At 30.9% G+C, this 15,861-nt stretch overlaps 8 protein-coding genes across 8 annotated transcripts; 6 read left to right on the forward strand and 2 right to left on the reverse strand. All coding sequences in view use genetic code 12, as the record gives it.

Annotated features, from left to right (window-relative positions):
- Positions 1–234: 234 nt before the first annotated feature.
- Positions 235–1,548, forward strand: AAT1 (aspartate transaminase; the record flags this gene model as incomplete). The annotated part of the gene is made up of 1 exon (XM_002547132.1): positions 235–1,548. One exon carries the CDS (start codon positions 235–237, stop codon positions 1,546–1,548), a length of 1,314 nt encoding a protein of 437 aa, XP_002547178.1.
- Positions 1,549–2,085: 537 nt separating this feature from the next.
- On the forward strand, positions 2,086–3,210 carry RPF2 (rRNA-binding ribosome biosynthesis protein; the record flags this gene model as incomplete). Its single annotated transcript, XM_002547133.1, has 1 exon — positions 2,086–3,210. One exon carries the CDS (start codon positions 2,086–2,088, stop codon positions 3,208–3,210), a length of 1,125 nt encoding a protein of 374 aa, XP_002547179.1.
- Positions 3,211–3,436: 226 nt separating this feature from the next.
- On the forward strand, positions 3,437–6,769 carry CTRG_01486 (uncharacterized protein; the record flags this gene model as incomplete). Its single annotated transcript, XM_002547134.1, has 1 exon — positions 3,437–6,769. One exon carries the CDS (start codon positions 3,437–3,439, stop codon positions 6,767–6,769), a length of 3,333 nt encoding a protein of 1,110 aa, XP_002547180.1.
- Positions 6,770–6,816: 47 nt separating this feature from the next.
- DAD2 (Dad2p) lies at positions 6,817–7,248 on the reverse strand (the record flags this gene model as incomplete). The annotated part of the gene is made up of 1 exon (XM_002547135.1): positions 6,817–7,248. One exon carries the CDS (start codon positions 7,246–7,248, stop codon positions 6,817–6,819), a length of 432 nt encoding a protein of 143 aa, XP_002547181.1.
- Positions 7,249–7,467: 219 nt separating this feature from the next.
- Positions 7,468–8,703, forward strand: SGO1 (Sgo1p; the record flags this gene model as incomplete). The annotated part of the gene is made up of 1 exon (XM_002547136.1): positions 7,468–8,703. One exon carries the CDS (start codon positions 7,468–7,470, stop codon positions 8,701–8,703), a length of 1,236 nt encoding a protein of 411 aa, XP_002547182.1.
- Positions 8,704–8,889: 186 nt separating this feature from the next.
- Positions 8,890–10,851, forward strand: CTRG_01489 (GTPase; the record flags this gene model as incomplete). The annotated part of the gene is made up of 1 exon (XM_002547137.1): positions 8,890–10,851. The coding sequence occupies one exon, from the start codon at positions 8,890–8,892 to the stop codon at positions 10,849–10,851; it is 1,962 nt and encodes a 653-aa protein (XP_002547183.1).
- A 70-nt stretch (positions 10,852–10,921) lies between these two features.
- Positions 10,922–12,637, reverse strand: ILV1 (threonine ammonia-lyase; the record flags this gene model as incomplete). Its single annotated transcript, XM_002547138.1, has 1 exon — positions 10,922–12,637. The coding sequence occupies one exon, from the start codon at positions 12,635–12,637 to the stop codon at positions 10,922–10,924; it is 1,716 nt and encodes a 571-aa protein (XP_002547184.1).
- Positions 12,638–13,843: 1,206 nt separating this feature from the next.
- Positions 13,844–15,355, forward strand: FGR12 (Fgr12p; the record flags this gene model as incomplete). Its single annotated transcript, XM_002547139.1, has 1 exon — positions 13,844–15,355. The coding sequence occupies one exon, from the start codon at positions 13,844–13,846 to the stop codon at positions 15,353–15,355; it is 1,512 nt and encodes a 503-aa protein (XP_002547185.1).
- Positions 15,356–15,861: the final 506 nt, after the last annotated feature.

The following is a 15,861-nucleotide window of genomic DNA, read 5'->3' on the forward strand; positions in this document are numbered from 1 at the left end:
AAAAAAAAATAATTTTTTTTTTCTTCTTTTCTCTCAGTAATGAAAAATTTTCCATGTCCTTATTGTTGATTTATTGACTCCTCTTTCAGTTTGGAATAAATACCACCGATAATAATCAACAAAGGAAAATTTTTTATATTTCTATTTCTATTTCTATTTCTTTTTCTTTTTCTTTCTTTTTTATTTCCGATTTCCTTTTCTTTTAAATCAACATCTTGACTTCCTATATCAATCATGTACAGATCTCAATTGATTAAATCTACTACTAGACAATCCCAATATACCCTTAGATTCTTATCTTCCACTACTCAATTGTCCAAGTGGAACGATATTCCTTTGGCCCCTCCTGATAAAATCTTGGGTATCACCGAAGCTTTCATCAACGATTCAAACCCAAAGAAAATCAACTTGGGTGTTGGTGCTTATAGAGATAATTCCGGTAAACCAATCATTTTCCCATCAGTTAAAAAAGCTGAAGAAATCTTGTTGAGTAAAGAAACCGAAAAGGAATACACTCCAATTATCGGTTCTAAAAATTTCCAATCTATTGTCAAAAATTTCATTTTCAACAACTCTGGGAAAGACGCAAATGGTAAACAATTGATTGATGATGGTAGAATTGTCACTTCTCAAACCATCTCTGGTACTGGTTCTTTAAGAGTTATTGCTGATTTCTTGAACAGATTCTATTCTTCCAAAAAAATCTTGGTTCCAAAACCAACTTGGGCTAATCATGTTGCTGTTTTCAAAGATGCTGGTTTAGAACCTGAATTTTATGCTTATTACGAAACTTCTAAAAATGATTTGGATTTCGACAACTTGAAACAATCTTTAACCAATGCTCCAAATGAATCAATTGTTTTGCTTCATGCTTGTTGTCACAACCCAACCGGTATGGATTTGACTTCTGAACAATGGGATGAAGTTTTACAAATCGTCCAAGATAAAAAATTATTCCCATTAGTTGATATGGCCTATCAAGGTTTTGCTAGTGGTAAACCATTTGAAGATATTGGCATGATTAGAAAATTGACTCAATTGGCTAATGAAAACAAAATCCCATCATTTGCTTTATGTCAATCATTTGCTAAAAACATGGGTCTTTATGGTGAAAGAACTGGTTCTATTTCTATTATTACTCCATCAAGTGAATCTTCAAAAGCTGTTGAATCTCAATTGAAAAAATTGATTAGACCAATGTATTCTTCTCCTCCAATCCATGGTTCTAAGATTGTCGAAGTCATCTTTGATGAATCCTCTGGTTTATTACCTGAATGGTTACAAGAATTAGACAATGTTGTTGGTAGATTAAACACTGTCCGTTCTAAATTATATGAAAAATTGGACAAATCAAACTACAACTGGGATCATTTGTTGAAACAAAGAGGTATGTTTGTTTACACCGGTTTATCTCCAGAACAAGTTATTAGATTAAGAAATGAATATTCCGTATATGCTACTGAAGATGGTAGATTCAGTATTTCTGGTATTAATGATAATAATGTTGATTATTTGGCTAATGCTATTAATGAAGTTATCAAAAAATAAGTTACGAATGTGTGTCTGTCTGATCAATATGTAGTTTGAAACATAAAAAAAAAAGTATATGATGTATAGGAAGTTGTTCTTATTAAATATTCAATTAACGAATTTAAGATTGATATTCAAAACATGTCACGTGATACAAACCGACTGATTGTGATTTCAATGGCTATTACACCAAAATATTGTGAGAGGTTTAGTTTCAAAGTTTTAAACGGTTTTCAGTCTCAAAATGAATAAGAACGTTTACATCTTGGGTTCAATTTCTGAGTTGTTTTGTTATATCGATCGTTTGTTAGATTTATTGTTGTTGGTTTTTTTTTACCATGTAGTCAATCTGAATTGTACACCTGCTAGTTATATTTAACTTCATCAATAATCCACTCTACTTCACATCTTTCAGCATTTTTTATTCTTATCATACATTAATTTGGTCCAGTTCAACTGTTTTATTGGTGTATCACGTGACACATAGTAAACATTTTTTTTTCTTTCTTTCTTTCTTTTTCAGGCTCATCGCTTTCTCTGAGAAAGGAAAAAAAAATGGAAAATCAATATAACCTTTGCCCTTTATTTTCTTTTTTTTTATATAGTCCCTATCATCATTTGTTTATCCTACTTTATTATTGCTTTATTGTTATAATGATTAGAACAGTTAAACCAAAGAATGCTCGTTCCAAGAGAGCGTTAGTCAAGAAGGAAGCTAAATTAGTTGAAAACACCAAGACAGCTCTTTTCGTTCCTGGTTCAACGGGAAATAAATTTTTACATGATGCTATGTGTGATTTAATGGCATTTAAAAAACCATTTATTAAAAAGTTTTCTAAGAAGAATGAAATTAGACCATTTGAAAATTATGAAGAATTGGAATTTTTCAGTGAAAAGAATGATTGTTCATTAATGGTATTTTCATCAAGTAATAAAAAAAGACCAAATAATTTAACATTTATTAGATTTTTCAATTATAAAGTTTATGATATGATTGAATTTTCCATACAAAAGAATCATAAATTATTACAAGATTTCAAGAAGTTGACTTTTACAATTGGTTTAAAACCAATGTTTTCATTTAATGGACCATTATTTGATTCTCATCCAGTTTATCAACATGTTAAATCATTATTTTTGGATTTTTTCAGAGGTGAAGAAACTGATTTACAAGATGTTGCTGGATTACAATATGTTATTTCATTATCAACTGGAGAAATTGAAGATTTAAATGATGATAAAATTTTACCAAATGTTTATTTCAGAGTTTATAAATTGAAATCTTATAAATCTGGTCAAAAATTACCAAGAATTGAATTGGATGAAATTGGTCCAAGATTAGATTTTAAAATTGGTAGAAGAATTTCCCCAAGTCCTGAAATTGAAAAAGAAGCTAATAAGAAACCAAAACAATTGGAACCAAAAGTTAAAAAGAATGTTAGTACCGATTTCATGGGTGATAAGGTTGCTCAAATCCATGTTGGTAAACAAGATTTAAGTAAATTACAAACCAGAAAGATGAAAGGTTTGAAAGAGAAATATGATCAAATAAGTGAAGATGAAGATGAAGATGAAGAAGGCAGTGATGTTTATGTCTCAGATGAAGAATATGGTTCAGCTGCTGACGAAGAAGAAGACGATGAAGAACAACAGCCTCCAAGCAAGAAACAAAGAGTATAGGTTTGTTTTTAATATATATAAATAGATAGGAAATTGCAAATTGTTTTTTTTTTTTCAACATGTTTATACATTTTTGTAGGTAAGTCGTGCATGAACCAAGTTTTCCATTTCAAAACAAAAAAAAAAAAAATTGAGCAAAAATTTATTTTCATCTTTCATCATCACCATCACCAACAACAACAACAACAATAAAAAACTATAAACAACCAGAAAGGTTATACCAGTAATGTCGATATTTAAACCACGTAACAGTGGAATAGACAAGAAACAAGCAACAGCAGAACCAGAAGATAACTTAAGTTATTCTTCAATTGCAAAACAACATACTATAAGTACAACGCAAGAACTTACCAAGAATGAACATTATTGTGTATCAAGTTTACCTGCATTACCATCAGTTTTTAAAACCCATTCAACATCTTTCATCAATGGTTATTCAGATTGTGAATCAAATTATTCATTAGTTATCAATGAAGATTCGATATTTGTGTGGAGTTATAAATTAACTGATTCAATCCCGTTGTCGATTGAATTTCCAATTGATAAATCAAGATTTAAATTGCCAATGGCTATTTTAACAAGACCTTCAAGTGGTACTGGACAAGATCCTGGATTGATTATAATTGATGGAATTTCTGGATTGGTCAAATTTTATGAAAGTGTACAACATGCTCCTTCATTGGGATTAATTAATGATAAATCATTAGAATTAAATTTACCTTTAAAGAAAAATGAATGTATTGTTGTAGCCGAAAATATTGAACCTTCAGGAATTGTTATTGCTACTAATTTTAATAGATGTTTATTGATTTCTTTAAGAGATTTTAAAAGTAAACCACAATTGGGATATTTGGAATTATTAAATAATCAAAGTTTTTTACAAAAATTATTTAACAATTCTTCATCTAATGGTGAAACATTTGATAATGACATTGTTGCTATTAGATCAGGGAAAATATCAAATCATGGAACTTGTCAAGAAATTATCGTTTTGGATTCTTCTGGTGGTTTCCATTTATATACTTATAACTTATTCTCAGCTAATGGATCTCCTTATATTGACAAAAAGAAATCTTTCAAACAATATATTAGTATTGATGTTAATGAATATCCAGGGATGTTATTAGATCAACAGTTGGAATTCTTGGATATTTGGCCAATCGATCAAACTACCACTAATAGTACTAACGATGAAGAAGAAGATGATGATGAAGCAGAAGAAGGGGAACGCTATTATTTAGCATTGGTGAATATTCAAGATGATTTATATTTGATTACTTTAAAAATTAATAGATCTGGTTCATTACCAATTGGATCTCATAAATTAAAAACAGCTCCATCATATGATAATACCATCAATAAACCAAGACTTTATTTACCAAAACCTGAGAAAACAGCATTTGTCATTATTGATAATTCTATAATTTTAACTGATTTGAATATTTCTTATCTTACAGAGTCATTATCCACAAAGAGATCCAATTCCTACTATTATTATAAACCAAGATGGGAAGATATCATTCGATTTAAATCATCTGTGGAGTTTATTGGTAATGGATACGAGAATCAATCAGCAAACTCAAACCCAGCTATTGTTTTAATAACTAAAAATTTTGGTGTTATTAGAGTTGAAAAATTCCCAGAATCTCAAGATATCGACAATGAGGTTGTTACTGATCCATTGACAGTGGTTAAATCTCATATTGAACAAGCTATTTTCTATTCAGATATTGAAGAAATTGATTTCGATTTAATTCAAAGATTTGATTCGGAGATTATAACTAAAGCAATCCAATCAATCATCCAAGAGATTTTAGACTCAACTTCAGCTTATTTACCTAAAACATTACCATCAATTTCTGATTTGACTAGTTTGAAAGTGAAGTTATACAAAACACTCATTGAATATGTTGAAAGAAATGGATTTAACCAATCAGTCATCCCACAAATTGTTGAAAATTTGGAGAAATCAGATGTTGCTTATCAATTGTGGACTATTATTGATGAAACCGATTCATTGAAACAGGTATTACAAAAACAAGTTGGTGATTTAAGAGAGTTTTTCACTCATAAAATATCCAATATAAATCAAGTTTTGACCCAATTTATTGAAGAATTAGGCAAAGAGAATTTACCGGTTTTACAATTAATTGTCAATACATTATATCAAGGAGTTTATTTAAATGACGTGAAATATATCAAGAACGAAATTGTTAAATCTTGGATATTTGAAACTCATTTAATTGTTCGAACTCAAGAAATATTCACTCGTGAGTTTGTTGTTGATTCAATTGGAATTGATAACACCAAATCAAAAGATGCATTGAAATTGGTTGAAGTTTTATATTATTTTGTCAATGAAGCAATCAGTTATATGAAAGTAACTTCATCATCGACAGAAGACAATAAACAACTTGAAGATTATCAAAAATGGTATAATGAAATCAAATACTATTGGATTGAAGTATTATTACAGTTTGATCTTATTCAAGAATCAATTGAAATTGGTGAAAAATATCAAGATTTTGCATCATTAGCAAGAATATTGGATTACCAAAAAACCATCAAGAATATCCCACTTGAAGAATTGAATTATATTAAATATTTTGAAAAGTTTGGCTATGAATTTGCTAGTTGTGTTTATGATTATTATTTAAAGAATAATCAAATTCAATCATTATTATTAGATTTCATTGATTATAAATCTTATCTATTGAAATATTTCAATGAAAAACCAATTAAAACTTCAAATGTTTCATGGATTAGATATTTATTGGATAGTCAATTCAATCAAGCTTCTGATGCATTGATCACATCTGCTCAAAAACAACCACCATTGAAGTTACAAGATCAACAGATTAAATATTCATTGGCTAAATTGTGTGCAATTGCTGCAAATGATGACAAGGATAATTTAAATGATATTAATAATCAATTATTGGTTATTAAATATCAAAAATTAACCAACAATGAAATTGGAAGAATTGAAGCTATACCAAAGGGAACATTTATTAAGAGTTATATCAATGCAAAGATCACTAAAGAATATCAAAATTCTTCATTAATTGATCAATATTATGAGAAACTTGTTAAGAATTTGCAATTATCATCAATTGAATTAATTAATTTATTAACAACTATAAAACCATCACTACTTAATAAAGAATCCTTTGGATATGCATTTAAAACAGCCCAATCAATAATTAATCAAAGTTTATCTGATTATTATTCAGCTTTAGTATTGATTCGTTTGTTAACCATAGGTGATGAGGATGATGATAACATCAAGGATATGAATTCTTCATCCGATGCTAAACTTAGGGAAATGGCCACTGATTCTATTCTTTTCAAGACTTTAACACTGGATCCTAATGCAATTTCAAAACTAGATCAATTATTGATCAATCCAAGTTTGATCCAGAATGATAATGATCAATATCAAGATGATCTTGTTATTAGACAATTTAATGAATCTTTAATCATGAAATTAATTGAAAGACTCAACGATAATAAATTCAAATTATGGGTTGAATCAGTTAAAGAACAAGCTAGACTATAAATAGGGTGTAATGAAATACTAGAATAATCTTTTTTTTTTTTTTCAATTTATCGATCATTATTATATTCCTCTTCTTGTTGATACTCATCTTCATCTTCCTCTTCTTGATCTTTATCATCATCTTGATCTTTTTGATTCAGTTGATCAAGTTTAATTCTAACCAAAGGTTCAGGAAACTTTTCATCTTCTCCTTGTTTAGTACTATTATTATTATTATTATCATCGTCATGATTATTTTGTTGATTAATTAAAGCCATTGAAGCCAAAGAAATAGATTGAATTACACTTTTCCAATTTGATAAAATTAATGCAACACTTGTTGTACCTTCATTCATAGTTTCTAATTTATAACCTATTGATTCTAATTGATTAACTAAATCAGATGTTAATTGTTTAAATTCTCTTAATTTTTCCAAATTTTCTCTTTTTTCTGCAATTTTTTGATATATCGATGAATTGTTACTTGTTGATCTCTGCATTATAAAGTGTTTGTTCTAATGGTGGTTTATAATAGTTGTTATTGTTGTTGATCGATGTTGATGTTGATGATGATGATGATGTTAATACTCGTTGAGTGAATTTTTTTTTTTTTGGCGTTTGTTTTGATTTTGATTTTGATTTTTTTTTTTTTTTGAATTATCAACAAACAAATCAACAAATCAAGAAACCACTTTCAACGAAGTCAAACCACCATTATCATGGCAAGGAAATCAGAGATATTACCGACGGATTCAATATCAAGAAGATCGACATTTCATATATCACGACCATCATCATCATCATCTTCTTCTTCTACAACAACAACCACTGATACCGCATCATCAATAAAATCAACAAATGAAGAATCATTAATTCAAACTCTTCGTGAACAAAACAGAATCTTAGCACAAAGAAATGCAATATATTCAGCTAAAATAACCGAATTAGAAAATAAATTGGATGACTCAAATTCACAAATTAATAAATTAAAAGATACAGTGAATTCATTAATTAATTCAATGGAATTAAAAATTAATAATGATTTTCAAGATTCTTTACGATTCATTCAAAACTTGCGACTGGAACATAGATTAGAGTTTCAAGATAGTCTGTTTGGTAATAGAGTTAGTGTATCAAGTGGGAACAGTAGAAGAAGTACTAGTAGTGGTGGTGCTATGTTGTCCTCACTGAGATTTAGCATCGAATCAACTAAAAGTTTTGAACTTCCTCAATATTTCAAAAGAAAAGATCAGGATGATGATGATGATAGTGGTAAAAATGATCAAAAAAGTAACAATGGTGATGTTTCAACTATTTTGGAATTACTGGAACTGAGTCATAATGAAGAAGAGCAAAATAAGGTGGTAGAAGAAGTTTCTCATAAAAATCCAATTGTCAATTACTCTTATTCACTGTTTACTGAAACTTCTAAAGAAGATGATAAGCAAGAGAAATCAAAAAGATCTCAACGTAAGGCTACTTTTTCTCAACCCCCATCATTACCACCACCATCGCAATTGTCATCACTGGAAGATATTCAAAGCATTGAATCACTAGTAAAGAGCCCAACCCCAGAATTAAAACAAGAACCAGTTGATTCACCACCGAGACGACCTACAAGAGCAAGAAAGGAAGTTAGTTATAAACCATTATCATTGAATGCTAAAATGAGAAGAGAATCAGTTAAAATGTTGGATGCAGTTGGAGAAAATGTGTTGATTAATTATTCAGTCAAAAAATCTAATCAAAAAGATACCAATGACAATGAGTCAAAATCAACCAAAAGAAAACCATTAAAAAATATAACAAATTCTAATAATGCTTCAAAAAAACGTAAATCACTTGCTACTACACCCACACCTAATTTAAGTTCAAACTCAGATTTGTCAGTTTTTGATTTCGATGAAATTGATGTTAAACCAAAAAGAACTCGTAGATATACCACCATTGGATAGCTAAATAGTTATTGTTTGTATGTTTAATATATGATGAATATGGTAGCGTGGTGTAGATCTGTGTGCGCGGAGTTCAAATAAAATTGGTGACAAAATTTTTTTTTTTCATTTTTTTTCAAGAATTTCGAATCGAAGTTTGATTTCAACCATCATCATTAGATACTCACAACTACGATCACATGGACAATGCTACTAAGATATAGAATACCTGAAATACTACGTATAAGATCACCACTTAAAAAATGGTACAGTACAGTTAAACCAATGAGTGCAGCTGAAGAAATGAGACTCAAAATAAGTCAAGAACAAACACGAAAAGCAATTCAAGAAAGAATAGATAAAATCCCCATTGAAAATTATCGAAATTTTAGTATTGTTGCTCATGTTGATCATGGGAAATCTACATTATCTGATAGATTATTAGAATTAACTGGAGTTATTCAACCAGGTATGAAAGCTCAAGTATTAGATAAATTAGAGGTTGAAAGAGAACGAGGAATTACTGTTAAAGCACAAACAGTTTCAATGTTTTATAATGATGGAAATCAAGATTATTTATTACATTTAGTTGATACTCCAGGTCATGTTGATTTTAGAGCCGAAGTATCTAGATCTTATGCATCTTGTGGTGGTGCATTATTATTAGTTGATGCATCACAAGGAGTTCAAGCTCAAACAGTAGCAAATTTTTATCTTGCTTATAGTATGGGGTTAAAGTTAATTCCAATTATTAATAAAATTGATTTGGATTCAGCAAATATACCAGGTGCTATGGAACAGGTTGAAACTACTTTTGAATTGGATTCAAATGATTGTATTGCAGTAAGTGCTAAAACTGGATTAAATGTTGAACAAATCATTCCTTCAATTATTAAGAATATCCCAGCTCCAAATTGTGATGAAACTAAACCTTTAAGGGCATTATTAGTTGATTCTTGGCATGATCCTTATGTTGGTGTAGTCATGTTGCTACATATTGTTGATGGGAAATTAAAAAAAGGTATGAAGATTGTTTCAGCCCATTCAAACAAAGCATATGATGTTAAAGAAGTTGGAATAATGTACCCTGATAGAACTCCTATGGATCATATTAAAGCAGGTCAAGTGGCATATATCATTCCTGGTATGAAAAATCCTCGTGAAGCACTTGTAGGTGATACATTTTATCAATTGGGAAAATCGGAAGGATTAGAACCATTACCAGGATTTGAAGAACCTAAACCAATGGTTTTCGTTGGTGCATTCCCTGCAGATGGTAGAGAATTTAATGCGATGGATGATCAAATGCAAAATTTGGTTTTGAATGACAGAGCAGTCACATTGGAACAAGAAACTTCAAATGCTTTGGGATTAGGTTGGAGATTGGGATTCTTGGGTTCTTTACATGCTTCTGTATTTAAAGAAAGATTGGAGAAAGAATATGGAGCTCAAATTATTTTAACTGCTCCTACTGTTCCATACAAGATTTTTTATAAAAATGGAACCGAAAAGGTAATTACAAATCCTGATGAATTCCCAGATAATACAAGGCATCATGATGTTGAGAAATATTTAGAACCTTATGTTGAAGCTATAATGACAGTTCCCGAAGAATACATGGGGAATGTAATGACTTTATGTTTAAATAATCGTGGTGAACAAAAGGATATTGAATATTTAACAACGGGACAAGTTTTACTTAAATACGAAATCCCATTATCTCAATTAGTAGAAGATTTCTTTGGTAAATTGAAAGGGTGCACTAAAGGGTATGCATCATTAGATTATGAAGAAGCAGGATATAAGAAATCAGATATTGTCAAATTAGAACTTTGTGTTAATGGAGAACCACAAGATGCCTTAACAACAATTATTCATAAATCACAAGCTCAAGCAAGAGGTAAAGAGTATGTTAGTAAATTTAAAAAATACTTGAAAAACCAATTGTTTGAAGTTGCCATTCAAGCTAAAGTTAATAATAAAGTTGTAGCTAGAGAAACTATTAAAGCTAGAAGAAAAGATGTTACTCAAAGATTACATGCTGCTGATATTTCTCGTTATAAGAAATTATTGGAAAGACAGAAAGAAGGTAAGAAACAAATGAAAGCAACTGGTAAAGTTCATATCAAGAATGATGCATACCAAGCATTCTTACGTCGTGATGATTAAGCCAAAAACGTATATGTATATTTATTTATTATAATCGTGTAAATAGTATCGATGCACAAATCATTAAACCTTAATCTCTCAAGAATTTCTTATAGAAGACATTATCGGATTCATCAACAAAAGTATAACCAACATTCTTCAAGAATTGTTGGAAATCCTTTTCAGAACCTTCAGGAAGAGTGAAACCACATAAAATCTTACCAACATCATGACCATGGTTTCTGTAATTAAATAAACTGATATCCCAATCACTCTTTAAAGCTTGTAAAAAGTTAAACAAAGCATTCGGTTTTTCTGGGAATTCAAATTGATAAATCTTTTCTTGAACAGTCTTTTCAACTGGTGCTTTACCACCAACCAAATAACGACCATGGGATTTAGCCAATTCGTTATCGGAAATATCAACAACTTCATAACCAGCAGTAGTCATTTCATCAATAACTGAAGCCTTTTCTCTGTTCTTGTCAACAACATTAAATGAAACAAAAATATTGGCAGTATCTTTGCCACTGCATCTATAAGAAAATTCAGTAATGGCTCTTGGGTTAATGATATTTTGTAATCTAGCAAATTCACCCGGTTTTTCTGGAATAGTAACTGCCAATGAAACTTCTTTACCTTCACCCAAAACAGCTCTTTCACTAACAAATCTCAATCTATCAAAATTCATATTGGCTCCGGATAAAACAGGAACATAAGTTTTATCAGAATGATCAATTTCTGGATGTTCTTCAATATACTTTTTCAAACCAGCAACAGATAAAGCACCGGATGGTTCAGTAATCAGTCTAGTATCCTCAAAAATATCTTTGATGGCAGCACACAATTCATCAGTATTAACACGAACAACTTCATCAACCAATTCTCTGGCAAGTCTCCAAGTTTCGTCACCCAAAACTTTAACAGCGGTACCATCGGCAAATAAACCAACTCTATCCAAAACGGTCAGAGAATCATTCTTCAAAGATTGATATAAAGCATCAGCATCATAAGTTTCAACACCAATGATTTTGACATGAGGAGCAATTTGTTTCAAATAAACAGCAACACCAGCAATTAAACCACCGCCACCAACAGGAACAAAAATTGCATCCAATTTATCCAATCTCAATTGTCTAGTAATTTCCAAAGCAATAGTACCTTGACCAGCAATAACATAAGGATGGTTAAAAGGTGGGATATCAATTAAACCTTGTTCTTCACTCAATCTGGCACATTCTTGTTTAGCAGAATCAAAATCATCACCATATAATACAACTTGAGAACCCAATCTTGAAACATTGGTATATTTAATTGAAGGAGTAGCAGTTGGCATAACAATAGTAGCAGGAATATTCAATTTATTAGCAGAAAATGCAACACCTTGAGCATGATTTCCTGCTGAACATGCAATGACACCAGAAATTGGTTGAGGAGAATTAGAATGCAAATGAGCAATCATATTATAAGCACCTCTTAATTTGAATGAAAAAACAGGTAATAAGTCTTCTCTTTTAAGATACACATTAGTACCACATCTGTGAGATAAGTTAACAGCATATGTTAATGGAGTACCGGCATCATCAACAACATCATATACTCTTGAAGTTAAAATCAATTTGACATAATCTGGTTGTTCTTCACCATGTGAATCAATAGTGAAATCGGAATCTCGAAGAGCTGTCCATCTTTGTCTTGGAGTTGGAGTAGCAGTTGCTTTGAATCTAAGAAGTGAAGGAGTATGTTGATTGACTACTCTGCACCTTACCAATTGTTGTCTGGCACTATAAAGTCTTATTAAGGACATGATTTTGTTGGTTAGTTGAATAACTATAGTTTCCTTAAATTAAAAATCCGAAAGTACAAGCACACCATATGCTGATGATTGTCTGTTGTGAAATTTTTCAGTTCCGCTTCCGCTGACTCACAAATTTTTTTTTTTCTTCTTCTTCTTGTTTTTGTGCACAGAGACACGACCGGTAATTTTGTTGCGAATTCTAACAGAACAGGGAAATTATACCAACGCAATGATATGTAACTTATTCAAGTGATAGCATCATATCTACAAGAGGTACAAGGGGAGTGATGTCATGAAAAGGGTTTATAATATTGAGAGTGATACCAGAGGTATATTAAAAGTCAATGTAATTTATCAATGGCATCCTTGTTCGTCATGGTCAACAACCTTGAATGATTGGCTGCAAAAAACAAAAAACAAAAAATCAAAGTTGATTGAAAGAATTATAAACACAAGCAATCTTGACCAACATCAGGAGAGAATTCTTTATGTTTCCTAATATTTATCAACTTGCTTCGATTGCATCATTATTCTTGAGCTTCTTGACAGCCACATTTTCTCTTTTTTTTTACGATGATCAGAGTACTTTATCTGAAATGATAATTTTTTTTCTATAGTGATAAGATTTCTTGATTATGATATGAAAAAACTCCTCATCTTTTAAGTCCCCCCATTCCTTTTCTCTTAAAACTTCCCAGGATGTATATATATGATCAAAATTAATGAATGACCCTTAATCATTTGTAATTACATTATATAGTTTCCTTTCTGCGTGTTTTTCTTTTTCATTATTTTTTTGTTTTTTGCTGTTAGTTTTATCAGAGATTTTTTTTTTGTTATCTTGGATAGATTCAAGACACAGGTGACTTTCCCTATTATCATTTTTTTTTTTTTTGGAAGTTCAAAATATTCTACTTGGTATTAGGTTTTTGAATTTTAAAATTTTTTTGGTTTTGATTAATACTTCCATATTATATTTCCTTTTTTTTTAAAGAAGTATTACAATCCTCAAAATAAAAGTAAGTGGTGTCAAGTAATTCAAGTATATTGTACTTGGTTAAACATTTTTCAAAGAAATTGCAAATTTACCCCCTCCAAAAAAATTAATTGAAAAAATATAGTAGCTATAATTTATTCAAAAGGAAAATAAACATCGAGGGTTAAGCTTTTCTCTCTCAAACTGAAAGTTCTAGTCCTTTTTGTGTTGTTGGAGGGATGGTCCTAAACTTTGATGATGAATTGAACTTTCAAGACTATCCGAATTTGAGTGACTACAAACATCAACGTAATAGAAAACAAGACACAACAGCCAATGATAGAACCCCATCAGTTAATCAAGATAATTTTACATTAAGTAATGATATATCGTCACATATCCAAATAGATTTTTCTGCTGCAGAATGGGAGTACTTGACAAATCATTGTATTCCTGCAAGTACATATGATGCTAGTAGAGTAGAAATATCTCCATCAATATCTAGTCAAACTTTCCAACTGTTACGACCTTCGTTTTGTTCCGAATATGACACAGATACAACTGATCTAATGGGAATTGTGGATCAACAAAATCACCACCAAGAACAAGAACATCAACAACAACAACATCAACACATTCAACTGCAACTACGTCAGACAATAAATCTACTGAATTGTGATCACCAACAACAACACCAACAACAACACCAACAACAACACCACCACCAACATCATCCACAGCCACATCCACAACTACAGCTACAGTTACCCTTGCCATTACAGACTCAAGATATACATCAGTCACCAACAGAACGACAATACCAACCAGATTGTCAAATACAACTGCATAAGAATTATCACCTTGAACAGCCCATACATACAACATCAAACAGTAATACTACACCATCAACCAATTGTAATATCAATCTAATTTCAAAACCACCGGATGACTTTTGTTTTCCGTCCAATTTAGATTACAACACATTTCTAGAAAATATGATGGATAAAGATAACCTAAATTGTGAAAGAGGTTTCACATCAAACACAGGAGATGCAACTTGTTCAACTCCTTTATTTAATCCAGAAAATTATGACCATGAATTATACATGTTGCAACAAGAATTGCAAGAAAATTCAATTCCATTAGAACCTTACCAACCACAATCCCTTGAAAAAAATATTCACGATGATGAAGAAGATGAAGAAGAGGAAGAAGACGATTTCATGGGTCCGAATTCTGATTTGTTAACTACTGCAAATACCACTGCTGTTTCTGCTACTACGGCAACTCTGCTGATACTGCTGATACTGTTGGTCAAATCACCATCACAAATATTAGTTGACTTTGATGATTTTGTAACATCACCCATATATGAATGGCCAAGTGATGAGACATGTGGTCATGTAAATTTAATGAATAACATAAAAGTAAGGTTGGCCAATTTAGAACCGAAAACTGTTAGTGATGCAGTAAGGAAAACCATTAGAGAAGAGTTTATAATACAAGATTTGTTTCTTAATGGACAATCACCCCTACCGCCAGAAATACCCAAATCTATACGAAAAAAATCCGATAGAGATGTTGAATGGACACCTCTTAGTGTTTATAAAGCTTATACAAATATCAAATCACCAGCAAATGGTAAAGAAGCGTACAATCATTTAGTACCTTACACATCATGTATTGGAACATTGAATTATCGACCCAAAGATCATGCTGCCTGGAAACGAGCACCCAATAGGCGTCGATAAGACAAACATGAAGCAAAAAAGATACAACTCCCCAGATATCCATTTACTCGTTTCATTACCATATCAATGTTGTCAAAGAGGTACAAGTTCTGATTTGAAAAAACATCCGCGGCCTTTTATTTTTTTGGTTGATAATTTTGATTTTTTTTTTTTTTAATTCTTTCTTAATTAATTTGAATTCTTTATTTTTCTTTTTATTTCTTTAATTTAGTTGAGTTTTGTTTTGTTGATATTTCTATTGTTGTTAGTATTCAATGATTAATGTTCTTATTTAATGTGGATGTTGATTTCTACTGTAGAGTTGTGTTTGGTGTCGATACATATTCCGTAGGTGGGATATGATTACAGTTGTGGCGTCCATATTCATTTTAACGTGGAATCAGCGTAATGGGATTGCAAAAAGAATCACAGGCAGTGGGAAGAGTCTCCGTCAGTAGTTCCTGGGGGGAAAGGAGAGGGTGCATTTGATGTGGCGGTGAAAATGGCAGCGTGTCCTGCTCAAATCT

Source organism: Candida tropicalis (assembly GCF_000006335.3).
Source record: "Candida tropicalis MYA-3404 genomic scaffold supercont3.2, whole genome shotgun sequence".
Classification (NCBI taxonomy): Eukaryota; Fungi; Ascomycota; class Pichiomycetes; order Serinales; family Debaryomycetaceae; genus Candida; species Candida tropicalis.